Source organism: Terrapene carolina, unplaced genomic scaffold (assembly GCF_002925995.2).
Source record: "Terrapene carolina triunguis isolate 2854851 unplaced genomic scaffold, T_m_triunguis-2.0 Scaffold93, whole genome shotgun sequence".
In the NCBI taxonomy this organism is placed as follows: domain Eukaryota; kingdom Metazoa; phylum Chordata; order Testudines; family Emydidae; genus Terrapene; species Terrapene triunguis.
The window spans coordinates 16,221,389-16,243,958 of record NW_020664444.1 but is presented as its reverse complement, the minus strand read 5'-3'; the positions used below and the strand labels follow the sequence as shown (position 1 = coordinate 16,243,958).

At 39.5% G+C, this 22,570-nt stretch overlaps 1 protein-coding gene across 1 annotated transcript in view; it reads right to left on the bottom strand.

Moving 5' to 3' along the window:
• Nucleotides 1–22,570, bottom strand: part of DNAH3 (dynein axonemal heavy chain 3) — a 117,505-nt gene that overhangs the window by 61,999 nt on the left and 32,936 nt on the right. Inside the window, exons 17-28 of the mRNA XM_026650674.1 lie at nt 21,748–21,892; nt 21,019–21,230; nt 20,655–20,746; nt 18,678–18,792; nt 17,925–18,041; nt 15,665–15,844; nt 14,190–14,326; nt 12,911–13,112; nt 11,395–11,487; nt 10,955–11,065; nt 9,386–9,500; nt 3,039–3,237 (exon numbers count right to left, since the gene is read on the bottom strand). Of these exons, the coding sequence (XP_026506459.1) occupies nt 3,039–3,237; nt 9,386–9,500; nt 10,955–11,065; nt 11,395–11,487; nt 12,911–13,112; nt 14,190–14,326; nt 15,665–15,844; nt 17,925–18,041; nt 18,678–18,792; nt 20,655–20,746; nt 21,019–21,230; nt 21,748–21,892 (1,718 nt within the window). The remainder of the gene's footprint in view (nt 1–3,038; nt 3,238–9,385; nt 9,501–10,954; nt 11,066–11,394; nt 11,488–12,910; nt 13,113–14,189; nt 14,327–15,664; nt 15,845–17,924; nt 18,042–18,677; nt 18,793–20,654; nt 20,747–21,018; nt 21,231–21,747; nt 21,893–22,570) is intronic.

Here is a 22,570-nt window from a genome sequence, read left to right as displayed (position 1 = left end):
ATATTGACAATACCTCACAACTTTATGTCATCTGCAAATTTTATTAGCACATTCTCACTTTTTGTGCCAAGGTCATGAATGAAAATGTTAAATCCCTGAGGAACTCCATTAGTAACTCCCCTCCAGCCTGACAGTTCACCTTTCAGTATGAACCACTGTAGTCTCCCCTTTAACCAATCCCTTACCCACCTTTCAAGTCTCATCTTAATCCCCATCTTCTCCAATTTAAATAATAATTTCCCATGTGGAACTGTATCAAATGCCTTACTGAAATCCAGGTAGATTAGATCTTCTACATTTCCTTTGTCTAAAAAATCAGTTAGCTTCTCAAAGAAGGAGATCAGGTTGGTCTAGCACGATCTACCTTTTGTAAAACCATGTTGTATTTTATCCCAATTACCATTCACCTCTATGTCCTTAACTACTTTCTCTTTCAATTTTTTCCCCAAGACCTTGCAAACAACTGAGGTGAAACTAACAGGCCTGTACTTTCCTGGATCACTTTCCCCCCCCTTTCTTAAAAATAGGAACTATATTAGCAATAGGAACTAAAATAAATAGGAACTAATTTAGCAATCCCCAAGTTTACAGATTCATTAAAAATCCTTGCTATTGGGCTTGCATTTTCATGTGTTCCATTAATACTCTTGGATGGAGATTATCTGGGCATCCTGATTTAGTCTCATTAAACTGTTTGAGTTTGCCTTCCACTTCAGATGAGGTAATTTCAACCTTCATATCCTCTACCACTAAGCTCTTCAATAGCCTCATTAAAAACTGAGGTAAAGTATTTGTTTAGGTGTTCGGCAATGCCTAGATTATCTTTAATCTCCACCCCATCCTCAGTGTTTAGTGGTCCCACTTCTTCTTTCATTGTTTTCTTCTTTTTTATATGGCTATCAAACTTTTTACGATTGGTTTTAATTCCCTTTGCAAGGTCCAATTCTGCTTGGCTTTCGGCAGTTCTTACTTTATCCCTGCACTTTCTGACCTCCAAGGGGTAGCTTTCCTTGCTGTTCCCTCCCATCTTCCATTCCTTGTAGGCTTTCAGCTTTCTCTTAATCACCCGTTTGAGATGCTTGCTCATCCAATTTGGTCTACAAACCTTCCCTACAATTTTCCCCCCTTGCTTGGGATGCAGGCTTCAGCTAGCTTCTGCAACTTTGTCTTAAAAGTAATTCCAAGCTCCCTCCACATTCAGATCCTGGAGTTCTTCAATCCAGTCCACTTCCCTAACTAATTCTCTTAATTTTTTAAAGTTAGCTCTTTTGAAATCAAGGACCCTTGTGGCAGATCTATTTTTGTTAATCCTTCCATTTAGTTTAAAATGAATTAACTCATCATCACTCGAACCAAAGTTGTCCTTTACAACTAGTTCTTCTATGAGATCCCCACTACTCACCAATAACAAATCTAAATTGGCATCACCTCTTGTTGGTTCACCAACTAATTGGTGAAGAAATCTGTCAGCTATCACATATAGGAAAATCTAGGCCCCACTATTATTAGTAGCACTTGTTCTCCAATCTATATCTGGGAAATTAAAGTCTCTCTTAATCACACAATTCCCAGTAGTATTTATTTCATTAAAAACATGAAAGAGGTCTCTATCCATATCCAAATCAGATTCTGGTGGTCTGTAGTATAACCCAAGCACCGTATCAGGAGAACCTCTAATAGCTTTCTTCCCCAAAGTGATTTTGGCCCAAACAGACTCTCTCTTATGGATTCCATCACTTCTAATTTCTTTACAGTCTAATTAATCATTAATATACAATGCTACGCCACCACCTTTGCCTTTATTTCTGTCTTTCCTGAACAGCACATACCCTTCTATACTTCTACTCCAGGGATGACTACTATTCCACCATGTTTCTGTTATCCCTATAATATCTAATTTCACTTCCTGCACTACTAGTTCCTCCATGTTGTTACTCAGGCTCCTTGCATAGATGTACAAACATCTTAGCCATTGCTCCTTGGCTTTGCCCACATTTCTCGCACGGTTGGGTACAGTCACCTATCTGGCTGGTGTCAGCACTATCTTAATGTCCATTCACCTACCCACTGCTGTTCCTTTCTCCATTGCTGTATCCAATTCACAGCTGAAGAGGAAGCATTTGTAGCTATCGATAATGGAAGAACTTGATTATAACACAAAGGTGACTGTGAATTCATAACTCCATAGCACATGAAGCGAATTTTACCTCCTCTCTTACCTCCTCACTGGTCGAGCCTTGTGGACTATAAATTTGTCCAGAGGAATTCTAGGGAAAGCTCTTTAACCTACAGACCTAAAATTAACTGCTGAGATGGCTTCTGGCTCCTGGGCAAGCTAGAAGCGAAATACCAAATCCCCCTGGAGTATTTCCATTTCAGCCTCTTGCAAGCAAGTAGAGGAATTAGAAGCTAACTGCAGTCAGACATCTGTGAATGGCTCCATAATTGCCTCATTTATTTAAAAGCCAGATACACCCTACATATATATTTTATTTCAAAGAAATTAATTCAACTACACAGAGTCTTCCACAATTCCATTAAATGGAGCTGCTAAGTTTTTTTTTTTAGAAGCACATTCTTGGATGCAGAAGAAGAAATTACAGTAGAGGCCTAGGAATCTGCACATTGTAAATATTCTACCATGTCTGGGCATAAATACATCTAAGAGCTGATCTACACTTAAAAATTAGAGGGATCTAGCTATGTCACTCAGGGCTGTGAAAGATTACATGCCCTGAGCTCCGTAGTTAGGTTGACCTAACACCTGGTGTAGATATGGCTAGGTCGATGGAGGAATTCTTCCATCGCCCTAGCTCTGGCCTCTCAGAGAGGTGGCTTAACTACATTGATGGAAAAACCCCTTCCAACACTACAGAAAATGTCCACACTGTGGCACTACAGCGGAACATAAAAAACCAGGGAGAGGAGGAAAGAAAATTAATAACTGAGGCTCTTTTCATTAGCAACTGTTACAATATGTATTAAATACAAGTCAGCTGGAAAGTGAATGCTACAGTCATAGAGAGTATGAATTTTACCTATAGCATCGATCAGTCAGTGGAGTTATAACCAGACGTAGAGAATTGCCAAGGTACTCATAGCCATATTTGGCTTCTGTCGTAATCATTCGCACCATTACATCTCCTTTTTCCCAGTAATATCTCAACTGAGAAATCCACTGGAAATCATTCTGATCTGTGATTTTGTCCTCAACCAATTTTGCAACCACATCACGAGCTGCAGGAACAGAAACAGCTCATAAAATAAACAGTAAGCTAACATTTACAGCTGTAGCTCAGCTTTCATTTTTCAAAAGGAAACTGCATCCATTTTGCTTAATGAACCATCTTTATTCAATTGGGCAAAATTCTAGACCCCAGTGCCCAACATGAGTAGCCAGGCCAGGTGCTGGGGAGCTCTGCAGGGGTGGAGGAGTACAATCACTCTACAAAGGCCATTTAAGACCAGTGGCTGAATAAACCTATATAGGACACTTGCATCCCCCATACCCAGGAAATATGCAAGGATCTGTGCAGTGACAGATCTCTTTCACCCCTCCCCCAGTTCACCCATGCCTTTCTGCCCCCTGTAAATGAGAATGCTTGCTCACAGCAGGGCTCTGTACCACACAGGAGACGTACACCTGCTCCACGGCTCCCCATTCTCCAGCCCCCATTTTTTGCACAACAGAATGCCACTGTGGCCCTCTATGGCCACAAAGGAGGAGGCTAGATTTGCCCCTGGATAGAAAGCTCTTCCTTTGTTGGCATGTTATCCACAAATTCAAAAAGAGTCAACTATATCTGAAAATAAAGGATCTTGTAAACTCCACTCAATCTGCACTTGGAACTCCTACTGGCATCACATATTATTACATATATACTATCACTAGGTTTCCTTACATTTCTGGGTCTCTGCTAGCAACTCTACTGCTGAAAAGCAACATTGTGTGTCGCATAGTCTACTTGCAGAGCAATATCAGGAACTGTAAACTGGTTTTTACCTAGCTTTGCCTAGGGTTAGCAATCAGAAGCACAGACAGAATCCTAGAAATGTACAATTGGAAGGGACATTGAGAGGTCATCTAGTCCAGCCCCTTGCATTAAGGCAGGACTAAATAAACCTAGACCATCCCTGACAAGTATCTGTCTAATCTGTTTTTAAAAACCTCCAATGATGGGGATTCCACAACCTCCTTTGGAAGCCTATTCCACTGCTTAATTATCCATATAGTTTGAAATTTTTTCCTAAGATCTAACCTAAATTTCCCTTGCTGCATATTACTGATTACTTCCTGTCCTACCTTCAGTGGATATGGAGAAAAATTGATCACCATCCTCTTTATAACAGCCCTTAACATATTAGAAGACTGTTATGAGGTCCCTCCTCAGTCTTCTTTTCCCAAGACTAAAGATACCCAGTTTTTTTAACTTTCCCTTATAAATCAGGTTTTCTAAACCTTTTATCATTTTTGTTTGATTTCCTCTGGACTCTCTCCAATTTGTCCATATCGTTCTAAAAGTGGGGCGCTCAAAACTGGACATAATACTCCAGCTGAGGCCTTACCAGTGCCAAGTAAAGCAGGACAATTACCTCCTGTGTCTTAGATATGACACTCCTGACAATACACCACAGAATGACACTCACCTTTTTTACAACTGCATCACATTGTTGACTCAAATTTAATTTACGATCCACTATAACCCTGATCCTTTACTGTAGTATTACTGCCTAGCCAGTGAATGCCTAGGGCGGCAAAAAAGCCAGAGCCGGCCCGGGCTCTTTCAATCAGTTGTATACCGACTTTATAGTAATTTCATCTAGACCAAACTTCCCCAGTTTGCTTATGAAAATGTCATGTGGACCTGTGTCAAAAGCCTTACTAAAAATCAAGATATTTTATATCTACAGCTTTCCTCGCTATCCAGTAGGCTTGTAACCCTGTCAAAGAAGAAAATTAGGTTGGTTTGGGATGATTTGTTCTTGATAAATCCATGCTGGCTATTCCTTCTAAGCCTATAATCCTCTAGGTGCTTGCAAATTGATTGTTTAATAATTTGATCCAGTATCTGTCCAGATATTGACATTAGGTAGACTAGTCTATAATTCCCTGGGTCCTCTTTGTTCCCCTTTTTAAAGATAGTGTGCCCTTCGCTAGTCCTCTGGGACTTCACCCATTCTCTGAGTTCTCAAAAATAATTGCTCACAGTTCTAAGATTGCCTCAGTTAGTTCCTTATGTATCCTAGGGTGAATTTCATCAGGCCGTGCCAACTTGAATATATCTAAATTATCTAAATACTCTTTAACCTGGACTTTCCCTATTTTGGCTTGCGTCTCTTCCCCCTGGTTGTTATATTAATTGTTATGCATCTAGCCATAATTAACCTCCTTAGTGATACTGAAGCAAAATAGGCATTCAACACCGCACCCTTCTTGATGTTTGTTATTAGTTCTTCTTCCTCCACTAAGTAGAGAACCTATGCTTTCTCTCATCTTTCTCTTGATCCTAATGTATTTATAGAACCTCTTCTTATTCTCTTTTATGTCCCTTGCTAGATGTAACTCATTTGGTGCCTCAGGTTTCTGATTTTGTCCCTACATGCTTGTGTTATTCTATGATGAAACCAGGTGGGCATGAGTATTGTAAAGTCACACCAAAAGCAGTGCCCGAGGTTACATGCAAGATGTTAGGGTCAAAATCCTGACTAAAGGCTGATTCCTGCTGTGACCTATAAGCCAGGCAAGTCCGGAATTTTTCCCTAAAAGTATGGGGATGTTATAAACTGGCAGAGTTCCATTAGCTTTGGTGTTTAAATAGTAATTTTAAGAACCTGATTCTTGTTGCTCTCCATTTCCTTGTATGTTGCAATAACACAATAAACAAGTTTAGTAGGTCAAAGTTGCATTGAGCTGAGTAATTGAAGAGAATTTCAGCAGAGGTTGCAAGCATCCAAGAATAAAGGTGCTTAGTTTTTTTCCAACACAATGTGGTCTTAACATTATTTGTTAATTTAAAAAGTGACGTGATTGCAATTTTACTCTAGGAGATGGTCTAGCAACATAAACAGAAATTTTATGGGGTTAAAAGAATATTTTTATGGAAGGACATATAACACAGAATTGGGCTGCAATCTTTTTCAGTTACAGCTGTAATATCACATTTAACAATACTATATTTCTCAACAGCTGTGCTGAATTTCTTTCTTGGAATCCAGTTCAAATTTATCCTTGGTCAAACAGAAAAAAGAAGAATTAGTACCAGCGTTTAGGCCAGAATCTCAAAATGGGGAAAAAAAGAAAAAAAAAACGTAAAAAACTGGACAGGCACCATATTGTAGAGTTGGTAAACTGAACAGTGAAATAGCAACCAATGATTAACAGCTAGCCCAAGCCACACCTTACTGTTGAACCATGCATGTTGTCACCAGGGATCCTAGTCTTCTGTGATAAAAAAACCAAAATCCTCCGATAAAAAAACATAAAAATCCACGTTTTTCCGCAATTAAAATGAAATGCTGAAATTTAGTTTCCCTAGCCACAATATAAAACTAAAGATGTATTTCTGGGATCCCTGGTCAACACTATAATACTTGTTTATACATATCTATCAATGTATTTATAACTGTAACATTTCACTGGGACCAGCCTTACCCTTTCTGGGTCCCCTGGGCCAGAGCTCCACTTAGTACAGGAGTGAGGGTAGGAGCCATCAGGGAGCCAGTTGCAGCTCCCTTATTCTGCACTACCTAAGGAGATGCTCTCACGTATGCTGGTGAAGGATGGGTGTAGCAGAGTTCTACTCCAGCATACCCTCTCCCAGCCCCCACAGGGCCACCTCCTTTTCCCTACACCAGAGGTAGGAGGGCAACTAGTACAGAAGGCAGGTATGCTGCTCCCGCCAGTCTGATACCAGTAGAGAATTCCCACATGCAAAGAGAATTCTCAACTGGACACCTCCGGACAGAATACAACCACTCTGCCCCACTTGAATAGTGCATGGTAGCACACTGGACTGGAAAATCCAGCCCACTGTTCCCCCTGAAGCTGAGTTGCCTCCCCCATCAGTTCTGCTGTTGGAAGGGGAAAGGAGATTGGTCTAAGAAACAGGGACGCCATTTGGGGGGGCATGAAAGGGCTCAACCCCCCCCCCCCGAGTTTCTTAGGGGAGGACTACTCATCCTAGCCCTAGACGAGTGTGATATGTGATGAGTTCAGAAGCTGGGAGCAGCACAGCCTTTGTGGCAGGGAGTTTGTTTATAAACAGAGGCAAGGGATTAAGTAAATTAAGGATCATTAGATGATCCTGAAAGCACTGCCAGGCACTTCAGTTAAAAAACAGGAAACAAAGGATAGAAATAAAAGGTGAGAATGGAGAGAGGTAAATAGTGGTGTCCCTCATGGGTCTGTTCTGGGACCAGTCCTATTCCACATATTCATATATGTTCTGAAAAAAGGGGTACTCAGTGATGTGGTAAAATTTGCAGATAATACAAAATTACTCAAGATAGTTAAGTCCAAAGCAGACTCCGAAGAATTACAAAGGGATCTCACAAAACTGGGTGAGTGGGCAACAAAATGGCAGAAGAAATTCAATGTTGATAAATGCAAAGTAATGCACTTGGCAAAATATAATCCCAACTACACATATAAAATTATGGGGTCTAAATTAGCTGAACCCATCAATAAAGAGATCTTGGAGTCATTGTGAATAGTTCTTTGAAAACATCTGCTCAATGTGCAGTTGCAATTTAAAAAATCAAATCAAATATTGGAAATCATTAGGAAAGGGGCAGATAATAAGAAAAAAAGATCATATTACCTCTACATCAATCCACGATACGCCAACATATTGAATAGAGCGTGAAGATTTGGTCGCCCCATCTCAAAAAAGATTTATTGGATTTGAAAAGGTACAGAGAAGGGCAACAGAAATGATTAGGGGTATAGAAACACCTTCTGTATGAGGAGAGATTAAAAAGACTGGGACTTTTCAGCTTGGAAAAGAGATGACTAAGGGGGGATATGATAGAGGGCTATAAAATCACAAATGGTGTGAAAAAAATGAATAAGGAAATGTTATTTACTCCTTCACATAACACAAGGACTAGGGGTCACCAAATGAAATTAATAGGCAGCAGATTTAGAACAAACAAAAAAAGTATTTCTTCACAGTCAACATGTGGAACTCTTTGCCAGGGGATGTTGTGAAGGCCAAAACTATAACAGGGTTCCAATAAGAACTAGATAAGTTCATGGAGCATAGATCCAGCAATGGCTATTAGGCAGGGTGGGCAGGGATCCAACACCATGTTCTGCATGTCCCTCGCCTCTGTTTTCCAGAAGCTGGGAGTGGGCAACAGGGCAACTTGATGATTACCTGTTCTGTTCATTTCCCCCGGGGCACCTGGCATTGGCCACTGCTGGAAGACCAAATACTGGACTAGATGGACCATTGGTCTTACCCAGTATGGTCATTCTGATGTTCTTATATAGAACCCAGATGTATCTGCTCCCCGTTGTTTCCCACTAGATCAGTGGGTCTCAAACTTTTTTACTGGTGCCCTTTCACACAGCAAGCCTCTGAGTGGGATCCCCCTAATAAATTAAACACTCTTTTTAATATATTTAACACCATTATAAATGCTGAAGGCAAGCTGGGTTTGGGGTGGAGGTTGAGAGCTTGCGACCCCCCATGTAATAACCTCGCGACCCCCTCTGGGGTCCCGACCCCCTGTTTGAGAACCCCTGCACTAGACCCTGCTCTCCTCTCAGAGCTGAGATAGAACCCAGCAATCCTGATGGGGTCTCTCTCTCCGAAGAGTTAGTAATAAAGTAAGAATATACATTAACATTTTAAACCTAACCAACATCCCTTAAGTGACTTGCCACAAGATGTCAGAACATGTTATTAGAGCTGAGTGGGTCTAATATTTATTTAATTTTCTTTCTCTTATAAAGGAATTAGAAACAGGGCTCCTGTCAGCTAATTGCTAAGTTATCTGCCAAAAAAACTAGAGTTTTCAAGTGCCTAAGTAGCTCCAGGAAATACGGTTAAAGTTACACCTCGCTACCAAAATCTGAAATGGCGACAACTGCTAAGAGGCGCTGAAATTAGGCATCCCATAAAGTTTGCTCTGAATTGCTCAGGCTACATGCTCAACCCATTAGTTATCTTGCTCATACCTAAGGCTGGCATTTACAACTAGCTTTTGTCTCATGTGAATTAGCAAATGAAAATAATTAATATAATCCTTTAACTAATTCTCCAGGACTTAACTTTAGCTTGGGGAAGCATCCCAGCTGCCTGTTGCAGATAATTTGCCTCAGTTAATGGTAGCAGTTCTGCCTGGAATGTAATGAGAGAGGTAATAATCATGCATTTACCGTGCACATCAATGACAGTGAGAGCCCCAAGAGTCAGACGGGCACCGCTGGACAACTTTCCTCTCACTAACTGAACAATTTCTCCAATTTGTAGGTTGCTCTTCTCCAAGAATTCCTGTTACGGAAAGAAAATGTGAGTAATAATGGCAAGCTGTAGCAAATAGCTCCTAAACTCCCAGAGCAGTCATTAGAACAAACTCTTCCAACAAAATGAGGCAGTTCAGTAATGTCTTCCTGGCACTATGCAAACATTTAAGAGTCTCCTTCATATACTGCTGTTTTATTTCATCATAACTACTCAGAAGGGTTTTGCAGTCTGAAATGGAAGCCTTTTATTTCTCCCTAAATCAAATGCGAGGTCTCTATACCAGGAGAAATGCATGCTCTCTCTATTGTCTAAAGCTGGATGACATTTTTTATAATAAATAGTTATTCAGCAAATGTAATATTTTCCTGAATTTACTCTTTATTTTAAATTATTTTTTCCCAAGTTTCTACTAATAATTTTGGTCCATGGATCACTGATGATGATTTTTTTGCAAGCATTTTAAACTCAGCCTGTTTTGACTGGGCACATGGGTTCAGATCCTCAGCTGCAGTAAATCAGCATAGCTTAATTGAAGCAAAGGTACTTTCTGTGTCCTGAGTGGATGAATACAAGCATCAGAATCTGGTCTCTGCTGCAGTAACTATTTAAAAATTTTCTGTTTTCACAAAAATCCCTGCCATTTGCTAGAGCAGCTCCAGAAAGTGAACAAAGAAGGAGCACACAGTCGAAGCAAATTCCTTTAAAAATTCATGTAAATAATCACAGGGAAAAAATGTTGCAGTATTCACCCAACTCTACTAGGGTCCAATCAAAAGCCCACTGAAGTCAACAGGAGGTCTTTCCATTATTTAGTGTGCTTTAGATCAGTCCCCAATGGGGTAATACACAAGACCATGGGATGATGGATGAATTGCAAACACTTGTGGGAAGAATAACATTCAACTACCAAACCTAGCTGATGCATCTTTATTCTACAGAGAAGCTAGCAGCCACAAGAGCTGTGTAATCACCTGATCCTGCAAACAGCTACTCCTGTGTGTAGTTCCCATGAGACTAGGGGGGTTAAGCATACATAGAGGAGTAACTATTTATAAGATCTGGTCATAGTTTTCAACTTCTGTTTGATTCTTCTTTTCACAATTGCAAAGTTCTATGACACAAGAATAAGAGTCCACAACTTGCTTCAGTGGAGTTACTCCTGATTTACAGCAGGGTAAGTGAAATCAAAATCAGTGTCCATAATGATAGAGAAATAGTTGCTGCTGAGACGTAAGACAAATATACAACATGACTGAATGCAAAGTAAAAAGAGAAAACAAAGCAGACGAATGACAAAAGTGAATAGCAAGAAAAGTGGAAATTGCAAAGCACTCTGAGTTAAAGGATATTCTGCCACGATTTAACTTAAGTAGAAAAGTCAGAATGTATGCTTTCAGAAATGCATGTCACTTTGTTAGAGTTCTTCGTAATATCATAATTTAGTCTTTGGTTAATTGAAAGAATTTACAAGAAAACCTTACAAGTAAAGTTCCTGATTGCATAGCTTCAGACACTTCCTTTGTCCAGTAGATGGATGAAACACAAATAACCACCTGTCCAGGCCACTGAAGTACCCACTTATTTCGGGGAACCTTTTAAAAAAAAAAAATCACACTTGAGGTAGAGAAAATGATGTGTATGCACTAGGCTTTGTCAATAATAAAATCTATTTTCCCTAATGCTTTTAAATCTGATTTATAAAATAAACGGCACTCAACACTGAGAACTTCATTAATTTTCTTTCAAAGAAATTAGATCTGAGACTTTTAATGGATGCTGCTGAATTGGCACAACAGGATTCTACTTAGTTTAAAACCTAACATCGTGGTAAAGGAGAGTTTGAGCCCTGTACATGTGCAGGTTACTTTATGTTAATTACTTTATGCTGTAATTTATTGATACAGAAGAGATGAGTAATTACTTGAACATATCCTCCAATGCCATCTTGAATAACTTGTCTTATGCTGGCCAACATCATTTCCTCTACTTGCAAAAGCCATTTCTCTACCATGCCCTTAAAACAAGAAAAAGAGAGAAGAGTGAAAATACACCAAATAAAATTAGTGATTAAATGGCATTTAAAGAGCAAATTTCACACTGGAGTAAATCTTTGACTATATTAGGCTAAAAGCATAAAGGCTGACTCATGCCTTTTTCTGCTCTGGTGGGTAAGGAAGAAAATGGGTGGACAGCCTCCAAATAGATGCACAAGCACTGGTGTACACAATGAAGGCATGACTGCAGCACAACAGTGCATACAGACAAATAAGCCATGTGAACTGCATGAGCAGTGCATCTGAAGGGGAAGCATGGTGTCCATACATCCAGGTAGTGTAAATGCAGCTCTGGGAGGTCAATGCAACATAGCCATAACACCAGTGAACACATTGTTCCTGAAAGATGTGGTTAAAAGGTTGCTAAATAGAATATCCCCTATCTTTCACCCCCCACCTTTTACCCCTGTTCATGGCTGCCACATAGGAATTCAGCTCTATACAATTTAGTGGGGCATGGCCGAGGAGAGGCAGAAGAATCAGCCACTCATTATGTCAAGTTTCTACAAAACCTACAGATTCATAGATTGTAAGCCCTGAAGAGACCATTAGATCACCTAGTCCTACCTCCAGTCCTGGATAACACAGGTCAGGGAATTTCATCCATCTAATTCATATTATAACAGCACGCCTTATTACATATATATATAGTATAAGTTACTGTTGCTCTTAGCAACAGCAGTAACTCCTCTCAGTCTATCACCTCCCGCCATCCCCAAAGGGGCTGTGGCCACACACGGGGATGAGGAGAGCAGCTAATGACAAGGCATCTGTTTGAGCCACGCTGCTATTGTTGTGGGGAAGGCACAGCGATGATGAAGGATAGTCTGAGATCCACAAGGCCTTCCCTGTGTTTTCATGCCATTCTCCACACTGGCCATGCCTCTCTCCTGTTTCACTTAGCCTTTGGCCACCCCTAACCCCCAAGGGACAATGCAGCAGAGCAGCAGTGTGCTCTGTATTCTGGCCTCATGTGTGGCTTCCTGCCCTGAGGAAGGCAGAGTGCTTCTTCAACTTGTTACATGCTGCTACCTCCACTGTGCCACCTTTTGACCACAAGGCTAAACTGTAATCCTATACTGGTACCTTTAATATTTTCATTCATTCCTTGTTACAGCTGTGATGTGGTATCTTAGTTATGTTCTAAGGGCCAAATTTTTAAAGGTATTTAGATGCTTGAAGATGCAGATAGGCACCTACAGAATTTTCAACACCGCCCAAGTACCTAACTCCTTTTTAAAACTCCCAGTAGGCACCTATCTGCATTTTTAGATAACTAAATACCTTTAAAAATCTGGTCTTGGTATTTTAAAGCTCATTTCCCCAAAAGCACATCCTTTACCACCAGCTATTCATGTAATGTCATAAGAGAAAAAAAATTACTTTTGCTTTCACTGGGTAGATTTTCTGTATGAAAGGAACAGTTTCTTTCTCTGAACTGATCATTCCTGTGATCTCCAGATCTTCTGTAAACTCTAATTTAGAGATTCCCTCAAAACACTTCTTTAAATGTGGCTGAACTCGAAGGGGATCTTTGGTTTCTGACAAAATCTCAAGCAGCTCATCATTAGACAGGAAAAAGAACCTATTGAAAAGACAATGCACATGCAGTTTTCAGACATGAAACTCATCATCTGAGGCCTGGTCTACACTACCCCCCTACTTCGGACTAAGGTACGCAAATTCAGCTACGTTAATAACGTAGCTGAATTCGAAGTACCTTAGTCCGAACTTACCGCGGGTCCAGACGCGGCAGGAAGGCTCCCCCATCGATGCTGCGTACTCCTCTCGCCGAGCTGGAGTACCGGCGTCGACGGCGAGCACTTCCGGGATCGATCCGGGGCACTTCCGGGATCGATCCGGGATCGATTTATCGCGTCTTAACCAGACGCGATAAATCGATCCCAGAACACCGATTGCCTGCCGCCGGACCCTCCGGTAAGTGTAGACGCCAGGAGTGTGGATTTGCTCTAACTCTTAAAGTAAGAAAGACTTATCACAAAAGGGAAGTTACCTGCTCTGATTTGAGGAATGCACTATTCTCAAGAACTTCTGGGTTCATGTGAGTCTTTGATCTTTGGACTTATGGAGCAGTTTTAAAAGTTATAAAACTATTACACCTTTTTACATGCTGGTTGTCACATTCATCCCCTTATGCAAAACGGAGGGGAGAAAGAAATCTAATCAGGTTTGGGGGACAGCCATGCACACTGTAAAGGTAGCACACAGCCTGTTCTCCACCATCACCTAGTCATCTTTAGACCCTCTGGGGCAATTACATGGGACTTCACCTCTGTGCAGCTGAGTAGGGCATGGCTTAGGGAGCGACAGGTGGGGGTGCAATCAACTGCTGAAGATGGCATGTTCCCCTGAAAATACACTGTAACTGATGATGTATTTTCCATTGCAAGTTCCGGCTGCACTAAGACACCTTTGCCTCCCTGCCCCCTCAAATCTTGGGCCAAGCATAGCTCAGCTGGACCAGGGAATCTGGGCTACATTTCTAGAAAGGGAAATAGGTTGTCATTTTTTGTTGCATAGAACTGTGTTCTGTGACAACTACAAGTCACCCAACTCAGTAAAAAATTATTTCAAACAAAGAGAGCATTAGAATCTTTTTATGGTTCTTGCTGCTCTAAGTTGAACCTGTTAATCAATTTACCGTGAGAAAAATAATCTTTTCTTCTCCAAATAAGTATTCAGCCCCTTCTGGATATCATCTAAGAGAACATTTGCTTCCTGAAGCCTCTCCAACATCCTGGGTTGCTCAGTTGCTACAAGTACCCTGGTGTCTTTCACCTTTATAAAAAGAAACACGGTGTAGAAACTGCTAAAAAGTTCACATTTGGTTTGTCAGTTTGTTTCATTTTTATTTCATGATAATGAAGGCTACAGAATATGTTACAGAGCATGGAAAGTTAGAAACTGTTTTGCTGAATGTCCTCACATGAGGAAAATATATATGCAGTATTTGACAGTTATTGCTGTTTAAGACCATTGCTTTGTCCAGATTAAACAGTACCAACAATATTGTAACCTGTGAAAAAATTTGCAGGATCACATCCATAGGTATTAGTATCTTTTCAAATATATACTGATTTGGAGAGCAAATTGCTATTTGTATGCACATTCACCTGTGCCTGGGGCTTGCAGCACTCACAGATTCATAAACATTAAGGTCAGAAGAGACCATCGTGATCATCTAGTCTGACCTCCTGCACATTGCAGGCCACAAAACCTCACTCACTCCTGAAACAGACCCCTAGCCTCCGGCTGAGTTACTGAAGTCTTCAAGTCATGGTTTAAAGACTTCAAGTTACAGAAAATTCACCATTTACTGTACAAGTGACACGTGCCCCACGCTGCAGAGGAAGGTGAAAAAGTCCCAGGGTCTCAGCCAATCTGACCTCAATTCCTTCCTGACTCCAAATATGGCGATTAGTTAGACCCTGAGCATGTGAGCAAGACACACCAGGCAGACACCTTGGAAAGAATTCTCTGTAGTAACTCAGAGCCCTCCCCATCTAGTGTCCTGTCTCCAGCAATTGGGGATATTTGCTACTGACAGTTGCCAATGGACCATATGCCATTGTAGGCAGTCCCATCATACCATCCCCTCCGTAAACTTATCAAGCTCAGTCTTGAAGTCAGTTAGGTTTTTTTGCTTCCACTGTTTCCCTTGGAAGGCTGTTTCAGAACTTCACTCCTCTGATGGTTAGAAACCTTTGTCTAATTTCAAGCCTAAGGATAGCCAGTTTATAGTCATTTGTTCATTCACAAAAGGAGTGCAAGTCCTATGAAATGCACCTGTAGCACCCTACATTTATCTTCTTCTGTGCTTGTCCTCAGAGTTGTGTTTGCTCTCTGTTATTACACTCCTTTTAATGTGAAAAGATCAGCTGTAATTTATTCTGTGATGTCTAAATTCTACAGAAATCTCAAAAGGGTAGGTAATCTTACCTACAATTTTTGCTAAAAGACAAGGCATTAACAGTGTTTTGGACTCTGTGTTCTATGTTCCAATGACCAAAATCTGAGTCTCTGACTCTGGATAAGCAGACAAATTATCTTACTTAAAACTAATTTGATGAAATATAAATAAATATATTTTTCATTTTATTAAATGCAAATACTTACTGTTTGTGCCATGATGTCTTTCCAGTAAGCGTCTACTATTCCAAACTTTCTGCCCTCTTCTGGCATTTGAGCTATAATGTCTTCTGAACTAAAAATTGGTTCCAGGTAAAGCCATGTTGCCTGACATTTTAACCAGCTATCTAAAATATCTTGCATTGAAACAAGCTTCTCTTCCCATGCCTGTAAACAGAACATTTAACACATATGGTCTGCAAACAATGGGTTTAAACTGTACATTGAGTAGCAGAATAAACAGAGGGTAAAATATCAGATAATTATTTATTTTAATGCAACATTTTCTCTGTTACAGTTCTTTGTTATCAGTATATGTGAGATTGAAAACAAACCACCCTAAGAGCTTTTCCTATAATATTATACTCTTGTCTGAAAGAACTACTTTTTAAAAAAAACAAAAAACAAACCATGGACTGATCATGCATCTTTCACTCATGTGTTTATTACTTATTCATATGAGCAGTCCCACTGGCACTACTTGTGTGAAGGACTACTCATATAAGTAAGGTCACAAGATTGGACTTTTTGTCTGTATGACTGTAAATTAGTTCATTTCAGGAGATAAACACCACCGTTTTAAAGCTCTCAATGAAAGTATTGTTCTTAGTCATGAGTGACTGCCTCTGGACATGTTCAGAGATACTCTCTATAAATGGACTCTTTTTGGTTTGTACAACATACCTCTGTTTTTACTCTTATTAGGCAGCCAAGTTAAAGTTTAGTCAAATCCTTTAAGTAGCAAATACCGTACATTTACAAAAAGAACTCAACGGCCACATCAAAGGAGGCATATGAGTTTTTCAGGGCAATCTTTAGAATACTGTATTTCCAATAAAAGATGGTCCAGTAAAAAATACTATTTCACCCACCTTGTCTCCCTCAGATCCTGGGACCAGCATGGCTATGACAACATCACAAACTACAATGAAATTGTAACTTAAGGACTAAAATCCCTTTGTTTGTTGCGAAAATAATCAGTCTCTTGCATCAGATAAAACCCCCTGAAATAATTTTGACAATGAAATGACACAAGCCGTGTGGGCAGAGTAGCACATTATTTTACACCCTCAAAATTAGTCTTTATCAAAAAAACAATGATGTGATTTAAAAAGAATGGAGAAACACAGATCTTCTGAATTTTGCTCCAGACACACAATAAATATCTGAATATTCATTAACTTTGACCCAATATTACACTGCTGACAGCCAAATTGTTCACTGAAGTCAATGGGTGCATTGCCTGAGTAAGATGAGGAGGACTGGGCCCTCTTTCCTTGCCAAACCCTCTCACAAATCCCATTGTAAGGGGTATGCCAGGAATGTATTATGGGAAGAGGTGTAGCCAGACTGTATTGTGTTTCAGCAATCGCCACCTGCCATACAGCCCTTTGGGGACTGTTACAGGTGGCTATAAATTAAAATAGCATTTGCTCCCATTGCCCTCAGCTCTTGCTAGGATCAGGGCCAAGGTCCTAATGGATGGAATTAAGGGTTTAGAAGTGTTGACAAGTCATGAGAATTAGGTTAGAAAAGCCTTCAAATTATCATCAAATATTGATGGGAAAAGTCTGTTTTCTGTGGAAGCTTCCTTTAGGGAAATCATTATATTTAACTCCTCTTTCCATCAATGAATTACTTGTAGGAGGGCTTTGTTTCATCAAAACAACAAGGAGTCCGGTGGCACCTTAAAGACTAACAGATTTATTTGGGTATGCCCAAATAAATCTGTTAGTCTTTAAGGTGCCACCTGATTCCTTGTTGTTTTTGTGGATACAGACTAACACGGCTACCTCCTGATATTTGTTTCATCAGCTTACCATGAAATCATATTTGTATGGAGTGGCGGACCAACAGCTAGAATGACTTTGAAAATCTTATGGTAATGCCAAAAGATTACAAATATATTATTTCTCACAAATGACAGAGCTGCATCTCATTACACAACTTAGCAGAATTTGTTTAAAGCAACTGACCTATTCCCAAAATATAAAACAACTAAAAAACATGCATAAAATGGCTTGTCTATGCAATTACAGTTTCCTTCAGCGTACTGGCAAGCTTTGCATATGCTTCTTTGGAAACCAGTAGCTCAGTGCTCTTTGAAAATACAATATGAATATTTGAATTCTTTAGAAACAGCTCAAACTTATATTTTAACATCTTCTCATGCCAAAATACCACAAAGCACTTGAGAAAAGCATATTATGAGAGCTGTATTAACTCAATCGAACCAGCTTCCTCTTACCCGGCATTCAGTTTCTATCGGTTTGATGAACGGAGAGCCACACATTGTCTGTGTTTTAACAATGTGATCATCAAGCAAAAGCTGGATATCATCAATTGCTGACAGGATACTGGTATTCTGTAAATATATCAGACTTTGTTAAGGCAAATGACAGTTGTTCTGATTCATTGATCTTAAACTATTTTACTCCTAAAAATTTAGCCTGTAATTCCCTGTCTCTCTAAGGTGTGGATGGAAGCAAATGAGTGCCTGTAACATATCAGAAGAGATGGAATGTATCTCTGCTGTATGCCCCCATTTCCAAAATGTCCATGGAGACTCTATCTTAGTTGGGAAAGAAGGATGGTCCAGTGGTTGGGGTGCTAGCCTGGGACTCGGAGAGAGTCGGATTCAGTTCCCTGCTCTACCACAGACTTCCTTTGCATCCTTGAGCAAGTCACTTAATCTTTCTTTGCCTCAGTTCCCCATCTGTAAAATAGGGATAACACCACTTCCCTACCTCCTAAGGATTCTGTGAGGATAAATATGCCAAAGACTATGAAATGCTCAGATACTATGATATTGGAGGTCACATAAGTACCTAAAATAGATAGTCTGGTAACTTCACATGGTCTGTTGGGCCTGATTCTCCTCCTCTTAGTTAGTTATACCACTGTAAATCAGGAATAATTCCACTATTTTGCTGAATCAGTGTGAGGCAGACTCAGACCCATTCTCCGTAACACCACATTTGTTAGTTTGATGTATACTCACAGTGTCCCTGTACTTCACAAAATTGAAGCTTATATTGGCCCATTCCGATTTCATTTTGTCCATGGATTTCTCTAGGGAATATTCTTTACTGGCTGCTGCTCCAATAGGCTCTAGTCTAGATTAAAATGAAATTTGGTTTAGCTACATTGCAAAAAAACCTCAACACTCTAAAGAGAAAAAGGAAAAGATTTTGAATAAATAAATATCATTTAGAGCAGTGATACTCAGACTGAAACTCATGAGCTACAAGTGGCTCATTAATGTGTCTCCTGTGGCTCTTTGCAGCATATGATATTAAACACTTTGTGATTTAATTATTAACTAATCTAAGTTATTAACCAATCAGGATGCTTTTACTATGTTATTAACCAAGTGTATGTTATTAACCAATTATTGATAAAATAATGCTTGGTCAATCATTTTGCTGTGAATGAAACAATGAATTCACACTCCTGTGGCTCTTTTGGGTAATGTTGATCGCTAACTTTACTCCTGAACCACTGAGGTCTGAGTTTTAGAGTAAGATGCAGATCTGTAAAACAGCAGTGGCTTTTGTTTTTTTGTATGGCTCTGAAACCTGGGCCATCACAGAGAATCGCAATGCACCAGCTGGATGCTTTCAACATGAAAGAGCAATGACGTATTGAAGGCATATGATAGTTTTATCGCATTACGAATGAGGATATCAGGCACCAGACCAACCAGCCTCTAGTGTCTTCCAATCCCAAGTGATTCAATAATGGCTCAGATAGCTTAGCTATCTGCTCCATATGCCATATGTGTTTGATCCAACACAAGCTGGAAGGGGAAGACATTGTGGACGGCTTTGCCGAAACGCTGGAGGGATGTCATGGCTTCTGACCTCACTTGCCTCAGCCTTAACACAGAGCAAGCTGCAACATTGGCAGGAAACTGGGCTCTCTGGAGGCGGGGGTTACAAAGTGTGTACTCTACACTCCACAAGCAGGAGAATGAATGAATGAGAGTAATCTTCCAATGCAGGAAGGAAAAAGGCAATTAGGTGAGAAAACATGTGAGAAAAATTACAGACTTTCACATACCATTGAAGTGTCTGTGCATTACAGCCCAATATTTGCATACAAAAGTGGTCAGTTAAATGCATGTTTCACATATATTTGCTAACTCATAATAAAACATAACATATATATTATGGTAGTGCCTAAAGACCAGGATCCCATTGTGCTAGGGGTTATACAAACACAGAAGAAAAACACAGCCCCTGCCCAAAAGAGCCTACAATCTAAGTTAAATTAAGCATATACCCAATTTTGGTAACTGCATGCTTATCATTCTAGAAAACAGGCCCATAATTCCTGAAAGATGGATACTGGGTATCAAGGTACCTGACTTCAGAGATACAGAATGTAATAAAAAATAGTACCAAAAATATGTTTTAAAACTGTCTAAAACAGTTTTACTGTAAAATATGTGGCAAAGACAAATACATGACAGTGTGGTGAATGTTTTATTGTCTCTTCTTAGGGATTACCTGCATAATTCACTCATAGCCTAGAAGTTTTCTGGCCATTCCAAAATCACTGCTCCATCTGCTGTTCCTCTACAGTGCATATGCATATATTTCAAGGATTTTTTATTTATATTTTCAAACTAATCAAGTTATTGCTGATAATCACTATGATATAATGCTGCTGCTTGGTTGTAAATTAAAGCTTTGTAGAGATTGGGTGGGGGTTGGGAAGTGAAGTTAAGTAATTTAAATACATAAATCCCATTGTTTTTCAGTGGGGCTTGTGCTCTTTATGCACTTTTGAAAGCGCCATCCTTAGTGGATAAAGTTCAGCAGTGAAAATTTGAAAGGCCTTGTAAACTCTAAAATAATAATAATAATTAATAATCCAATAAGCTTCAATGCACTAGAATTTGGTATCTGATTATGAAAGCATATAAAAGATATTGGTTGCTTTTAAGGACTTAGATTTAGGATGTATTTCTTACTTTTCAATGTACTTTGATAATCCATATTCCAACATGTTTAGAAGGCAAGTCGTTTCATCAGGTCTTATTTCATACCCTACTATTTCACTGATCTGAAAATAAGTGAAAAAATAAGCACCATCATCACATAAATTTGTAACCAAGGTTTATCAAGTAGCTGGTAAGATATAAAAATTAAAAAAATACCAACATAATTTCCCCCAGTTCTGTAGTTTTACCCGCAGGCCAAACTCCCACTTTAAGACAGGGAGTTTTGCCTGCACCCTTAAGGATTTCAATATTAGACCATCATGTGGTAAATTTTGAGTGGATTTCCTTATTGTGGTAGAATGTTTTCATTGTTTAAAATGTATTTCTATGGCACCTGCTCCCAGTGTCTGTCCTTCATTCCACGATTGCAGGCAATAGACAGGATGGGAATATGCTGCTTAAACTTGTCAAGTTTAAATTTCACATTTTCTGCTAAGCGTCTAGGTCCAGGCAGGTCTGCAAAAGTCTTAGTTAGTTTATACATTGTCCTCCACATATTTCCAATTTCCTCAGTAATTTCTTCAGAATTCAAGTCCTGGAGAGATCCTGCATGTATAATTAGAAAAGAGCAGCAAGAAGATCTCAGTGCCAAGTTATTACTAAAAAGATTCATTTATAGGCATTTGTTACCATTCTCCTTTAAGGAAAATGTGCAAACAAATTAAATTCCTGAAAACTACCTTAAAATAACACCAGGTCCAGGCCCACAATTATACTTAGCACTTATATACAGTGCTTTACCTCTTCAAAATGTTTTATACACAGCCACTAATTAATCTTTGCAATATCTGCATGAGCTCAGTAAGTAAGTAATAGCATTCTCATTTTATAGATAGAGACACAGAGATACAGAGCACTTAAGTGACTTGCCTAGACCACACAGCAAATCAGTATCACCAACAGATTCAATCTCAGGAACTTGGGGACTTGGTCCCAACTACTTCTCAAGACATCGCTGGCTGTAATTCTATAGAATTCTACAGAAGTTCAGCCAACTCAAATATGGTAAATTTCATCATATAAACTTTTTGTGAGAAATATTTCATCCAGCTCTTGTCCTCACCATTCATCCATTCCTCAGACTTAGTATGGAAATTGTAAGCTGTTACCCAAAGTTGCTCAAAGGGTTGTTTATTTACAATTATAGTTTGCAGTAGAGGAAACTGGCTCTTCTCCCGCTCAAGTAACTCCTCTTCTTTATTAATAGCCTTTAAGAAAAAAAAATGTCCATTAAGAAGTCCAATTGTTATGTAAGAATCCTATTATGGAACACTGAGTAACATTTTCAATAGGGCTTAAGTGTCAGATATTTAAAGGTATTTAGATACCTAAAGGGAGTTAGGCACCAAGGGACTTTTGAAAATCCCATTAGGCAACTATCAGCATCTTTAGGTGCCTAAATACATTTGAAAAATCTGACTTTAAATCCCATTTTCAAAAATGACGTAGACATTTAGGATGCCAAGTATCAATGAGAGACGGGAGCCTAACTCCCATTTTCAGAAGTGACATGCATACTTAGGACCCTATGTCACTTAAGCACGTTGATAAATTTTATCCATTATTATTAATTTCATTAATTTGCATTACAATAGCACTCAAAGTCTCCAAGCAAGACCAGATGGTAGGTGCTGTACATGTACATAGTAAGAGACCATAAACTTGCCCCAAAGAGCTTACAATCAACATAAACAAGAGAGAGAAAGGCTGGGAGAAAATAAGTACTGTTATCTCCATTTTATAGATGGGGGAACTGAAGCACAAGGAGATTAAATGCCTTACTCAAGGTCACACAGGAAGTCTGTGGCAGAGCCAGAAACTGAACCTAGAACTTTTGAGTCCTAGCCCTGAGCTTTAGAGGCCATGTTCAGAGATAAGAGCCATCT